General features: G+C 39.4%; 1 protein-coding gene across 2 annotated transcripts in view; it reads left to right on the top strand.

Annotated features, from left to right (window-relative positions):
* CUNH11orf80 (chromosome unknown C11orf80 homolog) overlaps window positions 1–16,811 on the top strand; it is a 130,739-nt gene that overhangs the window by 94,728 nt on the left and 19,200 nt on the right. For both annotated transcript variants that reach the window (XM_032879582.1, XM_032879581.1), the window contains exons 9-12: window positions 8,133–8,283; window positions 10,171–10,317; window positions 14,356–14,477; window positions 16,193–16,303. In XM_032879582.1, coding sequence (XP_032735473.1) covers window positions 8,133–8,283; window positions 10,171–10,317; window positions 14,356–14,477; window positions 16,193–16,303 — 531 coding nt within the window. The remainder of the gene's footprint in view (window positions 1–8,132; window positions 8,284–10,170; window positions 10,318–14,355; window positions 14,478–16,192; window positions 16,304–16,811) is intronic.

A 16,811-nucleotide genomic window follows, 5' to 3' on the forward strand; every position in this document is an offset into this window, starting at 1 on the left:
TCGCCTCAGTTAAAAGTGTGAGGAGCATGGAAAAGAGAAACTTATCATTGGAAGTAATCAACATAATGAGGCAACCAATTCATTGTTAGGGTAGGGAGAGATTAGGGGCAGGGGATGGCCAAAGTTGATGTCCAGATTTCTACATCCAGAAGAGGCAAATCTATAAAGACAGAAAGTGGATGGAGAGGGATTTTTTAGGAGGTGATAAAAATGGTCTAAAATTGATGGTGGTGATGGTTGCACAATTTTTTAAATATACTACGACCTATTTAACTGTGCACTTCAAATGGGTAAATTGTATGTTATGTGTTATCTTTAAAACTCAGTAAGCTGTTTAAAAACATTTCCATAGATGGCTGATAGAATAATGATACTGTCAATTAGAAACAAATCATAAATGGCAGATTTGGAAGGTAAAGAAGATTAGCTGAGGTTTAAACACGTTTATGGTTCCTGCAGGATGTCCCTTGAAAATGGCAAGCAGCTACATAGAAATTTTGGTCTGGAAATTGGAAGTGATCAGATTTAGAGATATATTTTTGAGCGTCAACATTTGCCCCATGGATTTAGTGTAGCATAGTGCTGTGGTTAGAGCATGGCACAAGAGTGTAAGTGCTGGATTCACCACTAATTGGCTGTGACTTTATGCAGCTTATTTAACAGCCTAAGCTTTTATTTCATCAGCTTTAAAACAGAGATAATACTACTTGGTTGATTTATTTATTTCCCCTTGCAAAGGTTTTGTTGTTGTTATAGTTACCCTTTGTGATTTGTTTGTTTTAGGACTGATTATATAGTAATCTATGTGAGGCTCCTAGCATACTGCCTGACATTTAATAAGTGTTCAATAAATATTAGGTATTATTGTTATATGACTGAAGCTATATGAGTAAATGTAGTTATATATAGTAGAGTGTAAAGAATAAGAACAGAAGAAGGCGAAGGTCATAGAATAAATGTCAGCTGAAAATATCATTAGGGAGGAGGAAGGAGCGGGATGGTGATAAAGATTATGCATGGACTCTTGGATTTTAAAAACCTTAATATCTAGGTCATATAGAGTATAAAGTAAAATATAAAAACCTCTTCTTCCTCCCCATCCCATTCCCCAGAGGGAATAAGGCACATTTTCTATCTTCTTGAACTTTACATTTAGTGGGACATTTTATTTATTTGAAAGAGAAAGAATGAGAGAGAGCACAAGAAGGGGGAGGGTCAGAGGGAGAAGCAGACTCCCCACTGAGCAGGGAGCCAGATGTGGGACTTGATCCTGAGATCCAGGATCATGACCTGAGCCAAAGGCAGTCGCTTAACTGACTGAGCCACCCAGGCGCCCCTTAGTGGGACATTTTAATAAATAGATGTCAGGTAGTGATAACTACAGTAAAGATAAAATAAAGTAGGTAAAGAGATAATTATAGGGAAGTTACTTAAATATTATAGCCAAAGGAGACTCTAGGGAGGTGATGTTTTTGTGAAGAGAAAGAGAGCTAACAGAAAACTCTGGTAGGATTTTAGTTTCTGAAAATGGCAAACTAGGTAATTTAGACCCACCCTCCCATTGAGGGCAAATGTTGTGTGAAATATTAAAACATCATAAAAGAATCTAAGAGCCAGTGAGTAGGGAGAAATTTCTAGGCCAACATAGGAGAAAACAGGAATCACAGAAAGCTTGAGCCCAACATTGGGGGCTGCTTTTGCCCTAAGGTCATTTGCAAATTAAAGCCAGCAGCCTAGAGGCTAGGACGTACTTCTAAATTGATGTAGGACAAAAAAGCCAAAGAGTTTAGGGCTGCTGAGCTGGGGTGCTGTTAAAAGTTCCTCTTGTTTTGGGCAGGGATAACTAAGGTTACACTTTATGGAGTAAGGTGAACCTGAAATAAACCACCCTTCACATGAGCTCATATATTTTTTGGGTCATCTGGGAAGTCTAGAAAATCTTAAGCTTTCAGAATGGATTAAGATGATTCTAGATTTCTAATTCTCCCAGGTGCCCTGTAGAAGCAAACAAAAATTCTTTCTAGGTAGATAGATGACCACATCTATGCTTCAAATTATATAACAGATGCTTTCTCAAAATGTCCAGCTCATGTGCACATTTCTGTCTTTCTCTCTGTCATACACACACACCCCCACACCTAGGTACAAGAGTGCACAAGGTAACATGAACAAAAGCTAGCAAAAACAGAAGCAACAGAAGCACCCACTGGGACTCCAGATATGGGTAATATCAGACATTGACTTTAAAAATAAAAAATTGTGTTTACTATGCTTATGAAATTGAAAGCCAAGCTTAAAAATCTTGCCAGGGAGGGGCACCTGGGTGGTTCAGTGGGTTAAGCCGCTGCTTTCAGCTCAGGTCATGATCTCAGGGTCCTGGGATCGAGTCCCACATCAGGCTCTCTGCTCCGCAGGGAGCCTGTTTCCTCCCCTCTCTCTCTGCTTGCCTCTCTGTCCACTTGTGATCTCTCTCTGTCAAATAAATAAAATCTTAAAAAAAAAAAAAACTTGCCAGGGAACTGTAAACTATAAAATGTGACAAAATTTTTAAAAGAACCAAACATAAATTGTAGAATCAAAAAAGACAATGACCAATATTGAAATTAAATAGGTTTAACAACAGATTAGATATAGCATAAGTGAATTTGTAAAGTAAAAGATGAGGATAGCAAAAACTAGTAAAACAAAGTAAAGAGAGACAAAATTATGGAAAATACAGAAGAGAAGTTAACAGGTGAGAGGAAACAGTGAGACCATTTAATGTACATTTAATTTCCATTCCAAAGGGGAAGAGAGAAAATGGGGCAGAAACAGTCATTAAAGAACTAATGGCGGAAGTAACTAAAACAGATTTTAGAGCTCAATAATCAAGCAGGATAAATAAAAAGATATATATACCTGTAGAAAATCAAAAACAAGAAGAAAAATCAGCTAAGAAAGATGGATTTTCTTCAAAAGAGAAACAAATTGCAGCTGACTTCCCCATTCCAACAGGATGTAGTAGTATAATAGTGTTAATGTCCTGAAACTAAAAAATCAAGCTGGAATCCCAGAGCCTGTAAAAGTATTTCTCAAGATAAAAGATAATGAACTTACCCATATAGATTAATGTCATAATTCATACAGTAAAAAGATTAGTTCAGCTGACTTTAGAACATACTGTTTTGATGTACATTCTTGGTGGGATATACTCTAAGAATGAAGTGAACTGTAAAGCACTCTTGAAATTCATTTAGTGACCTTGATTCTTAGTAATAACATTGGTATTACACTGAAATTATTATATACTTACTTATTATAAAGCAAGTTATTACATTAACATTGTTGGGAACCAAAATTTGTAGCATAAGATAACAGATACAGGAGTATAAATTCAAAAAAATATTTTTATTTTGAAATAAAAAAATTTTTAAGTAATTTTAAAGTGGAATTGAAGATACCAGTGTGTACCCACAAGTTTTCTGACCTTTGAAATTATATATTTCTTAGCTTTGTCTGCTAAATAAACAAAAAACAAACAAGTGTAGGAACAATGCGCACTCCCTAGTACCTAGAATGTGTTCTCTAAATGTCATTGCTCACTAAAAAGGAGGAATGACTGATTCCAGGTCTAAAGTAGAAATGTACAAGATAAGGGGTGCCTGGGTGGCTCAATCAGTTAAGCATCTGTCTTCAGCTCCGGTCATGATCCTAGGGTCCTGGGATTGAGTCCCACATGGGGCTCTCTGCCGAGTGGGGAGTCTGCTTCTCTCCCCGCCTCTTCCCTTCTCATTCCACTGTCTCCCTCCTCCGCCACCCCTATGCATGCTCTCTCTCAAATAAATAAATAAAATCTTTAAAAAAAATAAATCTACAAGATGAGCCTGGGCATCTTACGTTAATCTGGAAAGCAAAGAAACTATCAAAGTCCATGAGATTATGTCAATTTCAGAAACTTCCAGCCAAGAACAAATAACAGGGACTGGATCCAACTTCCTACCATGAACAAATTAAAAAATGGACAAGTTATATTAACAGTAGATAGTATAGGACAGTGGGTCTAGAGAGAGGAGATAGGAACAAACCCTGTGTTGTACTACCTAGAGAGAACTTCATAGGGAGGTTATACCCAACTAGAGTACAGTGATCTCTCTGAGTTGAGAAGACAAAGTTCAGAGCTTAGGGAGGTTCAGAGAGCTAGAACTTATAGAGTACCAAAGAGGAGATGAATATACAGAGAGAGCTCGAGACAGAGGAGAATTCCTGGAGTACACACAGACCTGGGAATGGTTTCTGTTCCTACGAGGCAGGATGGAAAACCTCATATTTCATAAAGTATCAGTTGGAGTCCTAAGAAGGTTTTGCCTGAATATAGTGGAGGAGTTAGCCCTAGCCCTAGCTTCCCTGGTCCCACCTAACAAAGCTTGAAAGTGAGATCCAAAAGGCTCAAACTATTCCTAAGTAACTTTATAGTGTTTGAGAAAAAAAGTTCAAGAATATTTACAGGAATACAAAAATGTCCTGCATTTGACCAGATAAACTTCATAATGCTGGGCATCCAATAAAAAAATTACTTGGCATGCAAACAAACAGGAAAATAGGACCCATAATGAAAGAAACAAAACTGGTCAATGAGAACTGCCCAGAAATGACATAGGTAATAGGATTGTAAACAGGGACATTCAGACAGGTATAACTGTATCCATATATTCAAGGTGTGAGAGGAAAATATTGAACATCTTAAGAGACAAAAGCTATAAAAAGCACTCAAATTGAACAACCAGACATAGAAATTACAACTTTTAGGATGAAAATACACTGGATGAGATCAGTGACAGATGTACACATTGCAGAGGAAAATATTAGTGAGCTTGAAGACATGGCAATAGAAACTAAAATGAAACCCAAAAAAGACTAAAAAAGTGAACAAAGCTTCAGTGAACTGTGGGATAACTTCAAGTGGCCTAATTTAGAGACATGTAATTGGATTCCTGCAGGGAGGGAGGGCAGATAAAATATTTGAGGAAATAATGTTCCCCAAATTTCTAAATTTGATGAAAAGTATAAATCTACAAATGCAAGAAGATCAACAAACTTTAAACATAAGAAACTTGAATAAAATTATATCAAGATACATCATAATCAAATTGGTTAAAGCCAATAATAAAGAAAAAAAACTTTAAAAGAGGCTAAGGTAAAAAGACATATATAACATACTGGGGAACCAAGATGAGAATTAAGAATTCTCCTTGGAAACTAAGCTAGGAGAAAGTGAAGCAACATCTTTATTTTATTTTTTATTCTTTTTAAGAGAGAGCACATGAGCGGGGGGTGGAGGGGCAGAGGGAGAGAGAGAATCTTTTTGTTTTTTTAAAGATTTTATTTATTTACTTGAGAGAGAATGAGTTAGAGCATGAGAGGGGAGAGGGTCAGAGGGAGAAGCAGACTCCCCACTGAGCAGGCACACCCCCCCCCACTGATGCGGGACTCGATCCCAGAACTCAGATATGAGCTGAAAGTAGTTGCTTAACCTGAACCACCCAGGCGCCGCGCCCCCTCAACTTTTAAAGATTTATTTATTTTAGAGAATGTGGGAGGGGCAGGAAAAGAGAGAGACTCTCCAGCAGACTCTCCACTGAGTACAGAAACCAACACAGGGCTCAGTCTCAGGACCCTGAGATCATGACCTGAGCTGAAACCAAGAGTCAGACGCTCAACCCAATTCACCACCCAGCGTCCTGGAGAGGGAGAGAGAGAATCTTTTTTTTTAAAATAACATTTCTTCTTCTTTTTATTTTTTTTTAAAGTATTTTTATTTATTTATTTATTTGACAGAGAAAGAGAGAGAGAAAGAGATCACAAGTAGGTGGAGAGGCAGACAGAGAAAGGAGGAAGCAGATTCCCCACCAAGCAGAGAGCCCAATGCGGGGCTTGATTCCAGGACCCCAGGATTGTAACCTGAGCTGAAAGCAGAGGCTTTAACCCACTGAGCCACCCAGGTGCCCCGGGAGAGAGAGAATCTTAAGCAGGCTGAACACTTAGCATGGAGCCCAAGGTGGGCCTTGATCTCACGACCCTGAGAACATGACCTGAGCCAAAATCAAGAGTCAGACACTTAATCAACTGAGCCACACAGGTGCCACTGAAGCAACATTTTTAAAATAGTAAAAACAAAAACTTAACCTGGATTCTATACCAAAAGCAAATATTTTCAAAAACAAAGGCAAAATAAAGAATTTTTCAGATGTACAAAAGATTTCAATCACCAGCAGATCTATATTGTAAGAAATGTTAAAGGAAATGCTTCAGACAGAAGATGGAATTCTGGATCTACACAAATAAAGAGAAGCACTGGAGACCATAACTATGTGAATAGATATAAAAGATTTTTGCCATATTTTAAAAAATCTCTTTAAAAGACAGTGACTTTAAAAATTTTTTTTTTATTTTTATTTTTTAAAGATTTTATTTATTTGTTTGACAGAGAGATCACAAGTAGGCAGAGAGGCAGGCAGAGAGAGAGGGGGAAGCAGGCTCCCCGGCCAGCAGAGAGCCTGATATGGGGCTCGATTCCAAGACCCTGAGATCGTGACCTGGGCCCAAGGCAGAGGCTTAACCCACTGAGCCACCCAGGTGCCCTCATAGCCATCGGTATATAAGATTTATATGCTATGTCACAGTAAAATGAGTGACAATAGTACGAAGAACAAGAGGGGAAAAATGGAAGTATTTTTGCAGGATTCTTATACTTTATGTGTGTTAACTGTTATAATATCACTTAAAAGTAGGTGGTGATAAAGTTGTATACTATAAAGCCTAAAGCAATCCCTAAGTTATTACAACAAAAGAATTAAAACGAATAAGTAAAAAAGGAGGTTAAAAATGGAATTACAAAAAACACCGAGTCCCAAATAGAATCCAAAAATAGAAAAGAGGGAAATACAAGAAACAAATGCAAAACACATAATAAGATGGTAGATTTAAACCCAACCATAACAGTACTTACAGTAAATGTAAATGGTTTCAACAACCCAATGAAAAGATAGTCACACAATTTTGACTCTTCAGACACTCCACTCTTACTGAGTTCGCAGTACCTCAAAGCTCCCCTGGCTCTAAACAGTGAATGTGTCGGCCTCAGCTCCTGTGTAAATGTCTTGGATTTGTGACAGCGACTTCATTTAGGGGCGCTGTCTTGCCTTGTTCTGCTGGAACTTTTCATTGTGCCTATGGGGGAGGATTTTAATCTTCACACTTAATTCTTCATGTGTACCCTGTTAAAAAGAGGATGAAAACAAAAAAAGATAAAGGAAAATATATTTCTGGTTTATTTAGCTTTGGTTTAGGGGACAAAAAGGGTTAAGTATTAGTTCTTAACTGAAGAATTTTGCCCTCATGGGACATTTGGGAATGTCTGGGGAATTTTTGACTGTCATGACTCAGGAGCAGCTTGCTACTGGCATCTAGTTGGCAGAGGCCAGGGATACTGCTAAACATCCTGCAGTTCACAGGACAGCCCCTACAACAATTATCTGACTTAAAGTGCCAGTAGTGCTAAGGTGGAGAGGGTGAGGGCAGGAGCAAAATCAAGAGAAGGAAACCATTTCAGAGGTCCTGGCCCCCTTGGTCTTGGTTAGAGAATAGGGTTAGAGATGGTAAGGAATTTCCTTCTTAATCTGAATATACTCAGATACTTACTGAAAGATATTTCTTTGTATATACTTCTATTCTAGTATGTATCACACCATATTTTACTGATTTTTACCTGTATCTCCAGTACTATAAATATGATAACTCAAAGGTAGGTATTAAATCTGGATATTCATCTTTGTATCCTCTGAATTTAATATGGTGTTTAGCTTGTAGTACCACTCAAACCTACGACGGAATAAGTAGGATGAATATATAAACTAATTGTCCCAATACTATACCTGTAGCACACACTTATTAAACCCGGAATAAATTTCTAGGGATTCTAGTGGACCTTCTCTAGTGCCTCACACCTCTATTCAATGTGGAAAGGAATATGTAATCATTTAGCACCCTAGTTTATTTCTGGGAGTGTGAACCAGGTCAGTGTTATGTTTGTTTTATGCAAATGAATACATAGTCATAAAAAACTAAAATCTAGTAGTTTTCTTTAGCAACTATACATATTTCTATATGGACCATCAGGTCTGCCTCTGATATTGCCAGGTCAGGAGCAGCCAACTACTACTGTCTTCAAAGATACCTCTTATTTCATTGATTGGAAGAAATACCACTTGTGTATGGTGCCCAGTTTGGATCTCAATTTGGATAGAGGTATATCTCCCTCTCTTTGCACAGGAATAAAGAAACCTGGAGGATATTAGAAAAATGCAAGGAAATATAAATAGCAGGTGTACATGAAAAATAGGAGACAGTGATCTGATGGTTTATGTTGGGGGCTGCTGGTGAGGGTCTAAGTTTGGGAATCTATATGAAGTGTGGCTAAGAGGTCAATAGTCAAAGATGCATTAGAGCCTAACTGTTTTGGTATTACCTGTTAATGCTGGTTTTCCTCTCATTTCTTCTACTGCCTCCTCTCTTCCTGGTCCTCTTGAGATAGTAGGCCTCCATCTTGTAATGACTTGTTCAGAGGGTTTCTGTCATACCTTAATCTGTCAACTCTGGGGTTTTAGAAAGGTCAGTAACATCACTGAACTATTGTGGAAGAGAAATATTTTCTAGTGAAATGAGAAAATGCACATAAAATTACTTATAAAAAATTAGAACACCATATAAATTCAAAGCAGGAGTATAAACCACACAGTAATCAGCTTAGGAAGCTGGCTGTAGTATTCATATAGATCCTAACCACATTAACTTGGGGTGAATCACACCGAAAGTTGGACACTTAATAACTGGACCAAAAAACAAAACTGGAAAGTAGGGATATGCAACCAGGAGGTGATATCTAGGAGGTTTACAGACTTGAGCTTGACTAGTTTGCTATAATCCTCTGAAATTTAGAAGGTAGTCTGGTAAACTGGATGCTGAGGAAGGTGATCAGTGGGGAAGAGGCATTCTAGAACTGTGCCTGGAATGAGAAGACTGAAGCCTCCTGGGGTGAAGTATCTCAGGGGAAATGATAGAATCTTCTCTAGGAAGTAAGCCTCAGAGTAAGGATTTTTTTCTTGAGTAGGTAGTTGTTCCAGAGGGTGCAGTGAAAGGAGGGTGTCTTTGAATAGGGTCTGTGGAGGTGAGTGGTTTTGTGAAGAAAGAATGCCTGGTCTTAACAGGTGGGATGTCATGCGAATAAATTTTTGAGTCTCTAGGGCTCTCCATATCTCCCTTTTCTCTTTCAATTTTTATTTTCATGCTTTGTTGGTTTCCTTCATTTTTTGCCAATTCACAGTGCCTGAACTTGCTCAGTTTACTTTGGAAATGAGTAATGTAGAAAATGTCCCCTCATCTCCTTTCCTCACTCATTACTGTAAAGGACAGAACCAGAATCCACATGGAGGTACTTCTCCGTATGGACCTGGGTGAAATTTAGGACTATCGTAATTGTATTCTAAAGGATCAAGGTGCTAGAAAGTGACTGTAGGGCATCAGATTACCTGGGGATACAAATACAATATAGTAATGTGGTTAAGAACACAGATTTTTGAGTCTGTCTAAAACAGTTCCACCACCTTACTGCCTCATGTTGGGCAATGTATTTAATCTATTGGTGCCTTTTTTAATCTGTAAAATGATATAAGGATAGGTCCTATGCCATAGCGTTGTTGAGAAGACTAAATATTTAGATAGTCCATGTGAAGCATTTAACATAATAAGTGGCATGTAGTAAGCATTTAATACAAATTAGCTGTTGTCATTATCGTTACTCAGGTTTGACTCTAACCTCTGCCCCTTACTAGTGATATCTCTCTGGGAAAGTCGTGTGGGGAATCAGCAAGTGTATTATACTAATGTTTCCCAGTAAGTTCTAAGGAGTGCTGTTTGGTTTGCATTTTGCACACCCAGTTGTTATTTTGATGTTCCTTCTGTGAGTGCCTATTCTTTGCTTCCATCACGTGGATGGAAAAACAGGTTCAGGAGGAGAAGGGAGTGTTTGAATTTAGATCTGTCTCAGATCCTTCTTTGAGGTGTAGGTTGTTTATTTGCTCAGCATTCTGAGGGCTTTACTTATGTTAGAATACCATGTAATATCTTGTCCTCTAGATTTGGTGCTTCCAGATGTGAGTTATCAGGTGGAATCCAGTGTGGGAGATCAGTCTCAGAATATGGACTCCCAGGGACAAACGCTGCTGCTTTTTCTCTTTGTGGATTTTCACAGCGGATTTCCAGTCCAGCAACCAGAACTGTGGAGTAGGTATAGGGGCTGCCAGTTTGGGTGTGCTTAAATGTTGAGAAAGTAAAGAAAGGGAGACTTTATATGATGCACATGTCTGAATTACATATATTTCTGTAGAAAAATGAATTTTAATGAAAAACCTTGCCTAAAAAAGTTAAACTATATGCTCTGTGGAAAAGATACGTATCTTGAAACACCCCTCAAATGATGACATTCCCAGATTTAGTTGGCCCGATATCCGTGGATACTTCTGTAACGATTTCTACAGAGTCTGTTACCTTAGATGAGTGGTTTTCAACCTTAGCTGCTTGATATATTACCTGGTGAGCTTCTAAAAAATGCCCAGATGTCACCCCCAGGGATTATTATTTCCTTGGACTGAGACAGGATTCAGATATCAGTATATTTTTAAAGCTCAGGCCTGAGAACTGTCCACCACATTACCACTTTTCCAGGTGGAACCAAGAAACATTACTCTCATTGCCTGGCCTTGAGGCAACATCTCTCTCAACTACAACACAGGGAGGTGTGGGCGTGTAATGGTATGAATGACTTTCTGTGACTGCCACATGGACCTCTGGAAAGGGAGAAACTGTCCTTGTTCAGGCATACAAAGGGGGACTTTAGAGTTTATCTAACAAATTGGTGATAACCTTTTACCAGAAAGGTTCTGGTTGGTGGTCCGTGAAATGCATGCATCAGAATCACCTACAGTATTTGAAAATATGCTGCTTCCTGAGCCAAGGATTAACTCACTGTTTTGTTATAATGTAAAAATATGGTACGGCTCAAGAGTCTGCATTTTTAACAAGATTCTCAGGTAATTTTTAAATATAGTGAAGTTTGAAAACCACTGAGTGTGAGTTGGCTTATGCATTTTAATCCAGTAAATACTGAGATATAAATTTAAGTGTTTCCTTTTTCTTTAAGATTTTATTTATTTGAGAGAGTGTGAGCAGGGGAGGGGGAGGGGCAGAGGAAGAGGAAGGAGACACCCTGCTGAGCAGGGGGCTTGCTCCCAGGGCTCAATCAGGGATCATTATCTGGGCTGAAGGCAGACACTTAACCAACTGAGCACCCAGGTGCCCCGAAGAGAGTTTCCCAATACCCTCCTAAACTTGGAAATAGCAAGACATGGAGCTTATAAATGTCCGAGGAAAGGTTCAGAAGAAGCCTCCCTTTCGGTGCTCCCGATATGCTTCTGTGCGCTCTGTGAGCCACTATTTTTTCTTGGGGCTCTGCTCCAGCCATCGCCATGCTCGTTTGCTGTGGCCCTGCTCCCACGGAGTCATGAGAGAAAGGAGACAGCTTACGTCCCCAGAGCAGAAGAGCTCCTGCTGACTGGTGCCAACTATTTATTGAACAAACTGTTGTCAGCTGTGTCCTGCTTCCCACTTTCTCTGCTTCTCTGGTCTTTTCCCAGTATCTGTATATTGTTTAGGAGAGAAGCGCACCGCTTTTGTGGGTTCTGGCTTGCCACTCTTCATTTGAAGAGCTATTTTCTGGTGCCCCACTCTTCCATTCATCAAGGCCCTGGAATGGGAGCCTGAAGTGACCCAGACTAATGAGGCTTCAAGCAGGGAGGACAAAGTGAGGAGGCCTACGTTGTTACCCAGCCTGCACTCGTAGGGACAGAGGCTGATAAGAGAAAAATCGTAGTATAGTGGAAAGGACTTCAGGATAGAATCAAGAAAGCTGGGTATAATCTTAGTTCTGCTATCAAATTCCTTGGTGATTTTTGGGAAACAAGTCACATAAATCGTCTGATCTTCCCTTTTCATGTATTTAATGTGAGATTGTTAGACTAGGTGCTATCAAAGCCCTTTCAAGTCTAAGACCCTCTTACGACTTAAGATCCACTGTCTTTTGGCAGGTTTTTGTTGGTTGGTGTTTGGTTTCGATTTTGTTTTATTTTGTTTTGTTTTGAGGTCTGCTAGAGACATTATCACAATTCAATCTTCCCTGGGATGGCAGTCTCATACCGTTTTCTGAATCCTATCGAACACACCTGAAGAACTCAGATTCCTCAAAAACCAGTGGTTCCTGTCATTCTTGCCGTAATTTGATTGTTTATACATCTCTGCTTAGCTTGACTCAGAAGGCCTGTAGCATCTCAGGTAGTGACACTCGATATTGGATTAAATAGAAATTCATCACTGCATTAGTAAACGTACTAAGTATCTTTAAAAAACAAAAAAGATTTATTTATTTGAGAGAGTGGGGAGGGCAGAGAGAGAGAGAGAGAGAGAATCCTGAAACAGACTGCCTGCTGAGCATGGAGCCCAAAGATGCTGTCATTGGGCTTGATCCCAGGAGCCTGAGATGATGACCTGAGCGGAAATCAACAGCAAGCTGCTCATCTAACTGAACCACCCAGGAGCCCCCATACTACGTATCTTTCTAAATTTCCTTACACATCTGGTAGTGTAGGACTAGCCTTTGAAAAAGAGTATAATGTAAAGGTAGGTAGATATAGATATATGACTAGAGACACAGTAATTTTATCTTCTTTTTCCCTTATTCTTTCTCATATCCTTGAAAGCTTTCTCTAGAGCTACTTTTAGGAAACAGATTGTGCAGAACTACAGTCTGTTTCCATGTGTCTTAAAAAATCACTTAACTGGCCTCCTGCCCACCTTGTCATGGTAACTTTTCTATGATTAACTCATTATTTTGCTACAACGTTAAAGGCATCTGGTAGTATCATCAGTTTTAGGGGAACAAACTTGTAGCTTTTTAATTAAATGTCTGCTTTCAAAAAGGGCCTAACTGGTTTCTTGAGGCTATTCTTAGCACCAAACAATAGAAAACAGTAATCCATATGATATCATCATAGCAATAGCAATATTGTCCCGTTGCATATTGCAATGTACATTTAAAAACACTTCACACATATTATCCCAGTTTATCTGCACAACATGCCTGTGAGAGCAGGTGGTATAAAGCCGGTTTTAGTTTTGAAGTGAGAAAAGTGAAGGGACTTGGTCACCACTAGCTAGTGGTTGAATTCACTCTGGAATCTATGTTCTCCAGACTCCAATTTTGGATTCCTTTTGAGCAGACTACATTTTGCATTCCTTTCTGGGATAGCATCATGGTGCCTTGTGGTAGAAAATGTACCTTCTGGTTTGCATTTTTAATGCAGCCCTGAGAAAAGCCAGCCAGCTGTGGGCTGCTTCTCCATGGCCTTTGCACGGAGTATTCAGGGGAGAACAGAAAAATACTGAAAAGGGAAAGGTTAATTACAAGGATTTTCTCAGGTGTAAAGTGAATTTGTCTTCCCATGTCTGTTGTCTCTGGGTCATCAGGCCAGCCTATTGTTGTTTGACATATTTTACCTATTTCTCTTAACTGTTAGCTTTTCTTCTGAGCAGTGGTGCCTATGGTTAATTAGAAATAGCCCCATTTAAAAATACCTTGAAGAAAAAAATAAAATAAAAAATAAATAAAAATGCCTTGTACCAGCAGTCTCAGAGTCATCTTTGTGAGTGTTAACTTTTTTTGTATCACAGGATAGGAGAAAGGATTGAGACCCTGACAATAACAGTGTCTCACCCCAACAGTGATGCTCACATAGGAAGGGAGTAGGGTAGACACACTCTCCAACAGGCCTTTCCTTTTTCTCTTCCTCCTCCTCCTCCTCCTATCCTTTGGAAGTCACCAGTGTCATTGTTTATAGTATGTGATATATAGTTCTGTTTCTGATATGAATTAAACAGGATCCTTCACTTTTCTCTTCAAAAATAATGTCAACCTTCACACTTAGTTTTTGGAAGTCTTTTTCATTTGCAAGTGGAATTGGATGGGTTTGTAAGTTGCTGACCTCCTGTTGTTGTTTGTTTTGGGGGGGTTTTGTTTTGTTTTTTGGATTTTTTGGGGGGGTGGTTTTGTTTGTTTGGTCTAAAAAAGTAATTATTTGTGGATAGGCGAAAGTGTCCTCTTCTTCCAAGAGGCCTCTTTCTCATTCCACCCCTAACTCATAGCACCATAACAGCAGTCTTGAAGTCTTGGCCGTTCTCATTCAAAGTTACCAATATTTTCCCTCCCCTTAGGAGTCCACACTTTGCTCACCACTCATCTCAGTGCCATCCTCATGGAGAGCCACAGCGTAGTGCAAGATTCCATCCAGGTTGCCATGGACCAGGCCTTAGAACAGCATCACCAGGCTACCAAGGTAATAAGAAATTTGCAAGAACTAGAGGCTATGACTGAGCTTGAGAGCCCTTCCTCCCTTAACGCCTACTCCTCTTTTGTCACCTTGGCTGATCCTTACATGGCCTCTAGCCTAGGAACTCAAGATTTAACTTAGCATATGTCACTGTTACCAGCTTGCATAGTCTTACCTCCTAATGGGTGAATTTGAATAAAAAGGGACAAAATAATCAAGAAAAATGACTAATAATGAGCCTTTCCTTATCTTCCTTCCCTTTCTACACATGCGTTTTGAGCTACTGCTTCTCTAAATCTTACATTTTTCTCTCATTTCCTAATGGTTTATAACATCACGGTCCCTCTTTTTTTTTTTTTAAGATTTTATTTATTTATTTCTTTTCAGCCTAACAGAATTCATTGTTTATGTACCACACCCAGTGCTCCATGCAATACGTGCCCTCCATAATACCCACCACCTGGCTCCCCCACCCTTCCACCCCCCAAGCCCCCTCAAAACCCTCAGATTGTTTTTCAGAGTCCATAGTCTCTCATGGTTCATCTCCCTTTCCAGTTTCCCTCAACTCCCTTCTCCTCTCCATCTCCCTATGTCCTCCACGTTATTTGTTATGCTCCACAAATAAGTGAAACTGTATGATAATTGACTCTCTCTGCTTGACTTATTTCACTCGGCATAATCTCTTCCAGTCCTGTCCATGTCGATACAGAAGTTGGGTATTCATCCTTTCTGATGGAGGCATAATACTCCATAGCGTATATGGACCACATCTTCCTTATCCATTCGTCCGTTGAAGGGCATCTTGGTTCTTCCCACAGTTTGGTGACCATGGCCATTGCTGCTATAAACATTGGGGTACAGATGGCCCTTCTTTTTACTACATCTGTATCTTTGGGGTAAATACCTAGTATTTGGGTATTTACCCAGTAGTGCAATGCAGGGTCATAGGGAAGCTCTATTTTTAATTTCTTAAGGAATCTCCACACTGTTCTCCAAAGCGGCTGCACCAACTTGCATTCCCACCAACAGTGTAAGAGGGTTCCCCTTTCTCCAAATCCTCTCCAACACATGTTGTTTCCTGTCTTGCTAATTTTGGCCATTCTAACTGGTGTAAGGTGAGAGAGTAAGCAAGAGAGAGCTAGTGAGCATAAGCTGGGGGTGTGGGGGAAGAGGGAGGAGCTCAGGGAGAGGGAGAAGCAGTCTCCTCGCTGAAGCAGGGATCTTGATCCTGGGACTCCAGGATCACGACCTGAGCCCAAGGCAGAGGCTTAACCAACTGATCAACCCAGGTGCCCCAACACTTTCTCTTTTCATCTGACTTTCTGACTTCCTATATCCTATATACTTTTTGTAACATATTTCTTAAATTCATATGACCCTCTTTGAGGGAAAAAACAACCACACTAAGAGGGCAAAGTTTAAAGCTTTTTTTTTTTTTTTTTTTAAATAGCAGGCACATCTGTTTTATTGCCTAGTGTCTCATGGCTTATCTTTTCTGAATATTTCTGTGTCAGTAAGTCATCTCTGCAAAAGGGGAGAACATTGTTTCAATCCATAAGTGTCCTTTCTATGGCATGATCTCAGTAAGTATTGTTGATGGGGGTGGGGGAAGAGTTGTTGAAATCCTGCTGTTACTGAAATCTTTGATTCCTTTGGGATTCTCTGAACCAGTAGCTTGGGATTATTATAAACTACCATCTCTTCTTAATTATGTTCCTTAGGATCATCAGAAATTTCAGGCCTCACTCTCAGTGGCTGTGAATTCCATCATGAGTATCGTGACTGGAAGCACCAGCAACAGCTTCCGAAAGATCTGTCTCCAGGCCCTTCAAGTTAGTGGGAACTTGGGGCTGCTTAAAAGTGCCAGGGTTCTAATGACATTCTACGACCCAACACAGCATTATGTACAGAGCTTTTAGAAACATTATTTCACTTTATCCTACTGTGATCAAAAATTCTGATTTTACATACATAGCATCAGGCCTGTGGTGTTTTAAGAAATTTTATTGAATGGATAGTATGTATGTACTACTTTATAAATGAGAAAATAAGTTATCTAAAATTTCTACTTGCTTTAGGTCACATAGCTGGTTACAGTTAGAACCAAGATTAGACAGTGATTCCCAGTTCCTTATTGAGGAATGTTTTGGTACCTCATGGTGACAGAAAACACTGGAAATAACTGAGTAGCCTTAAGTATTACACATGTTTGGCAGTATAGCATAGTATAACAATTGAAGTCTGAGGCCTGAGTTCAATTCTTGGCTCATTTACTTACTGGCTATGTGGACTTAGGCTGGTGCTTAATTTGTCTGAGCTTCATCTATAAAGTGGAAAAAA

This window comes from Lontra canadensis, unplaced genomic scaffold, assembly GCF_010015895.1.
Source record: "Lontra canadensis isolate GAN:19392208 unplaced genomic scaffold, GSC_riverotter_1.0 scaffold66, whole genome shotgun sequence".
Classification (NCBI taxonomy): Eukaryota; Metazoa; Chordata; class Mammalia; order Carnivora; family Mustelidae; genus Lontra; species Lontra canadensis.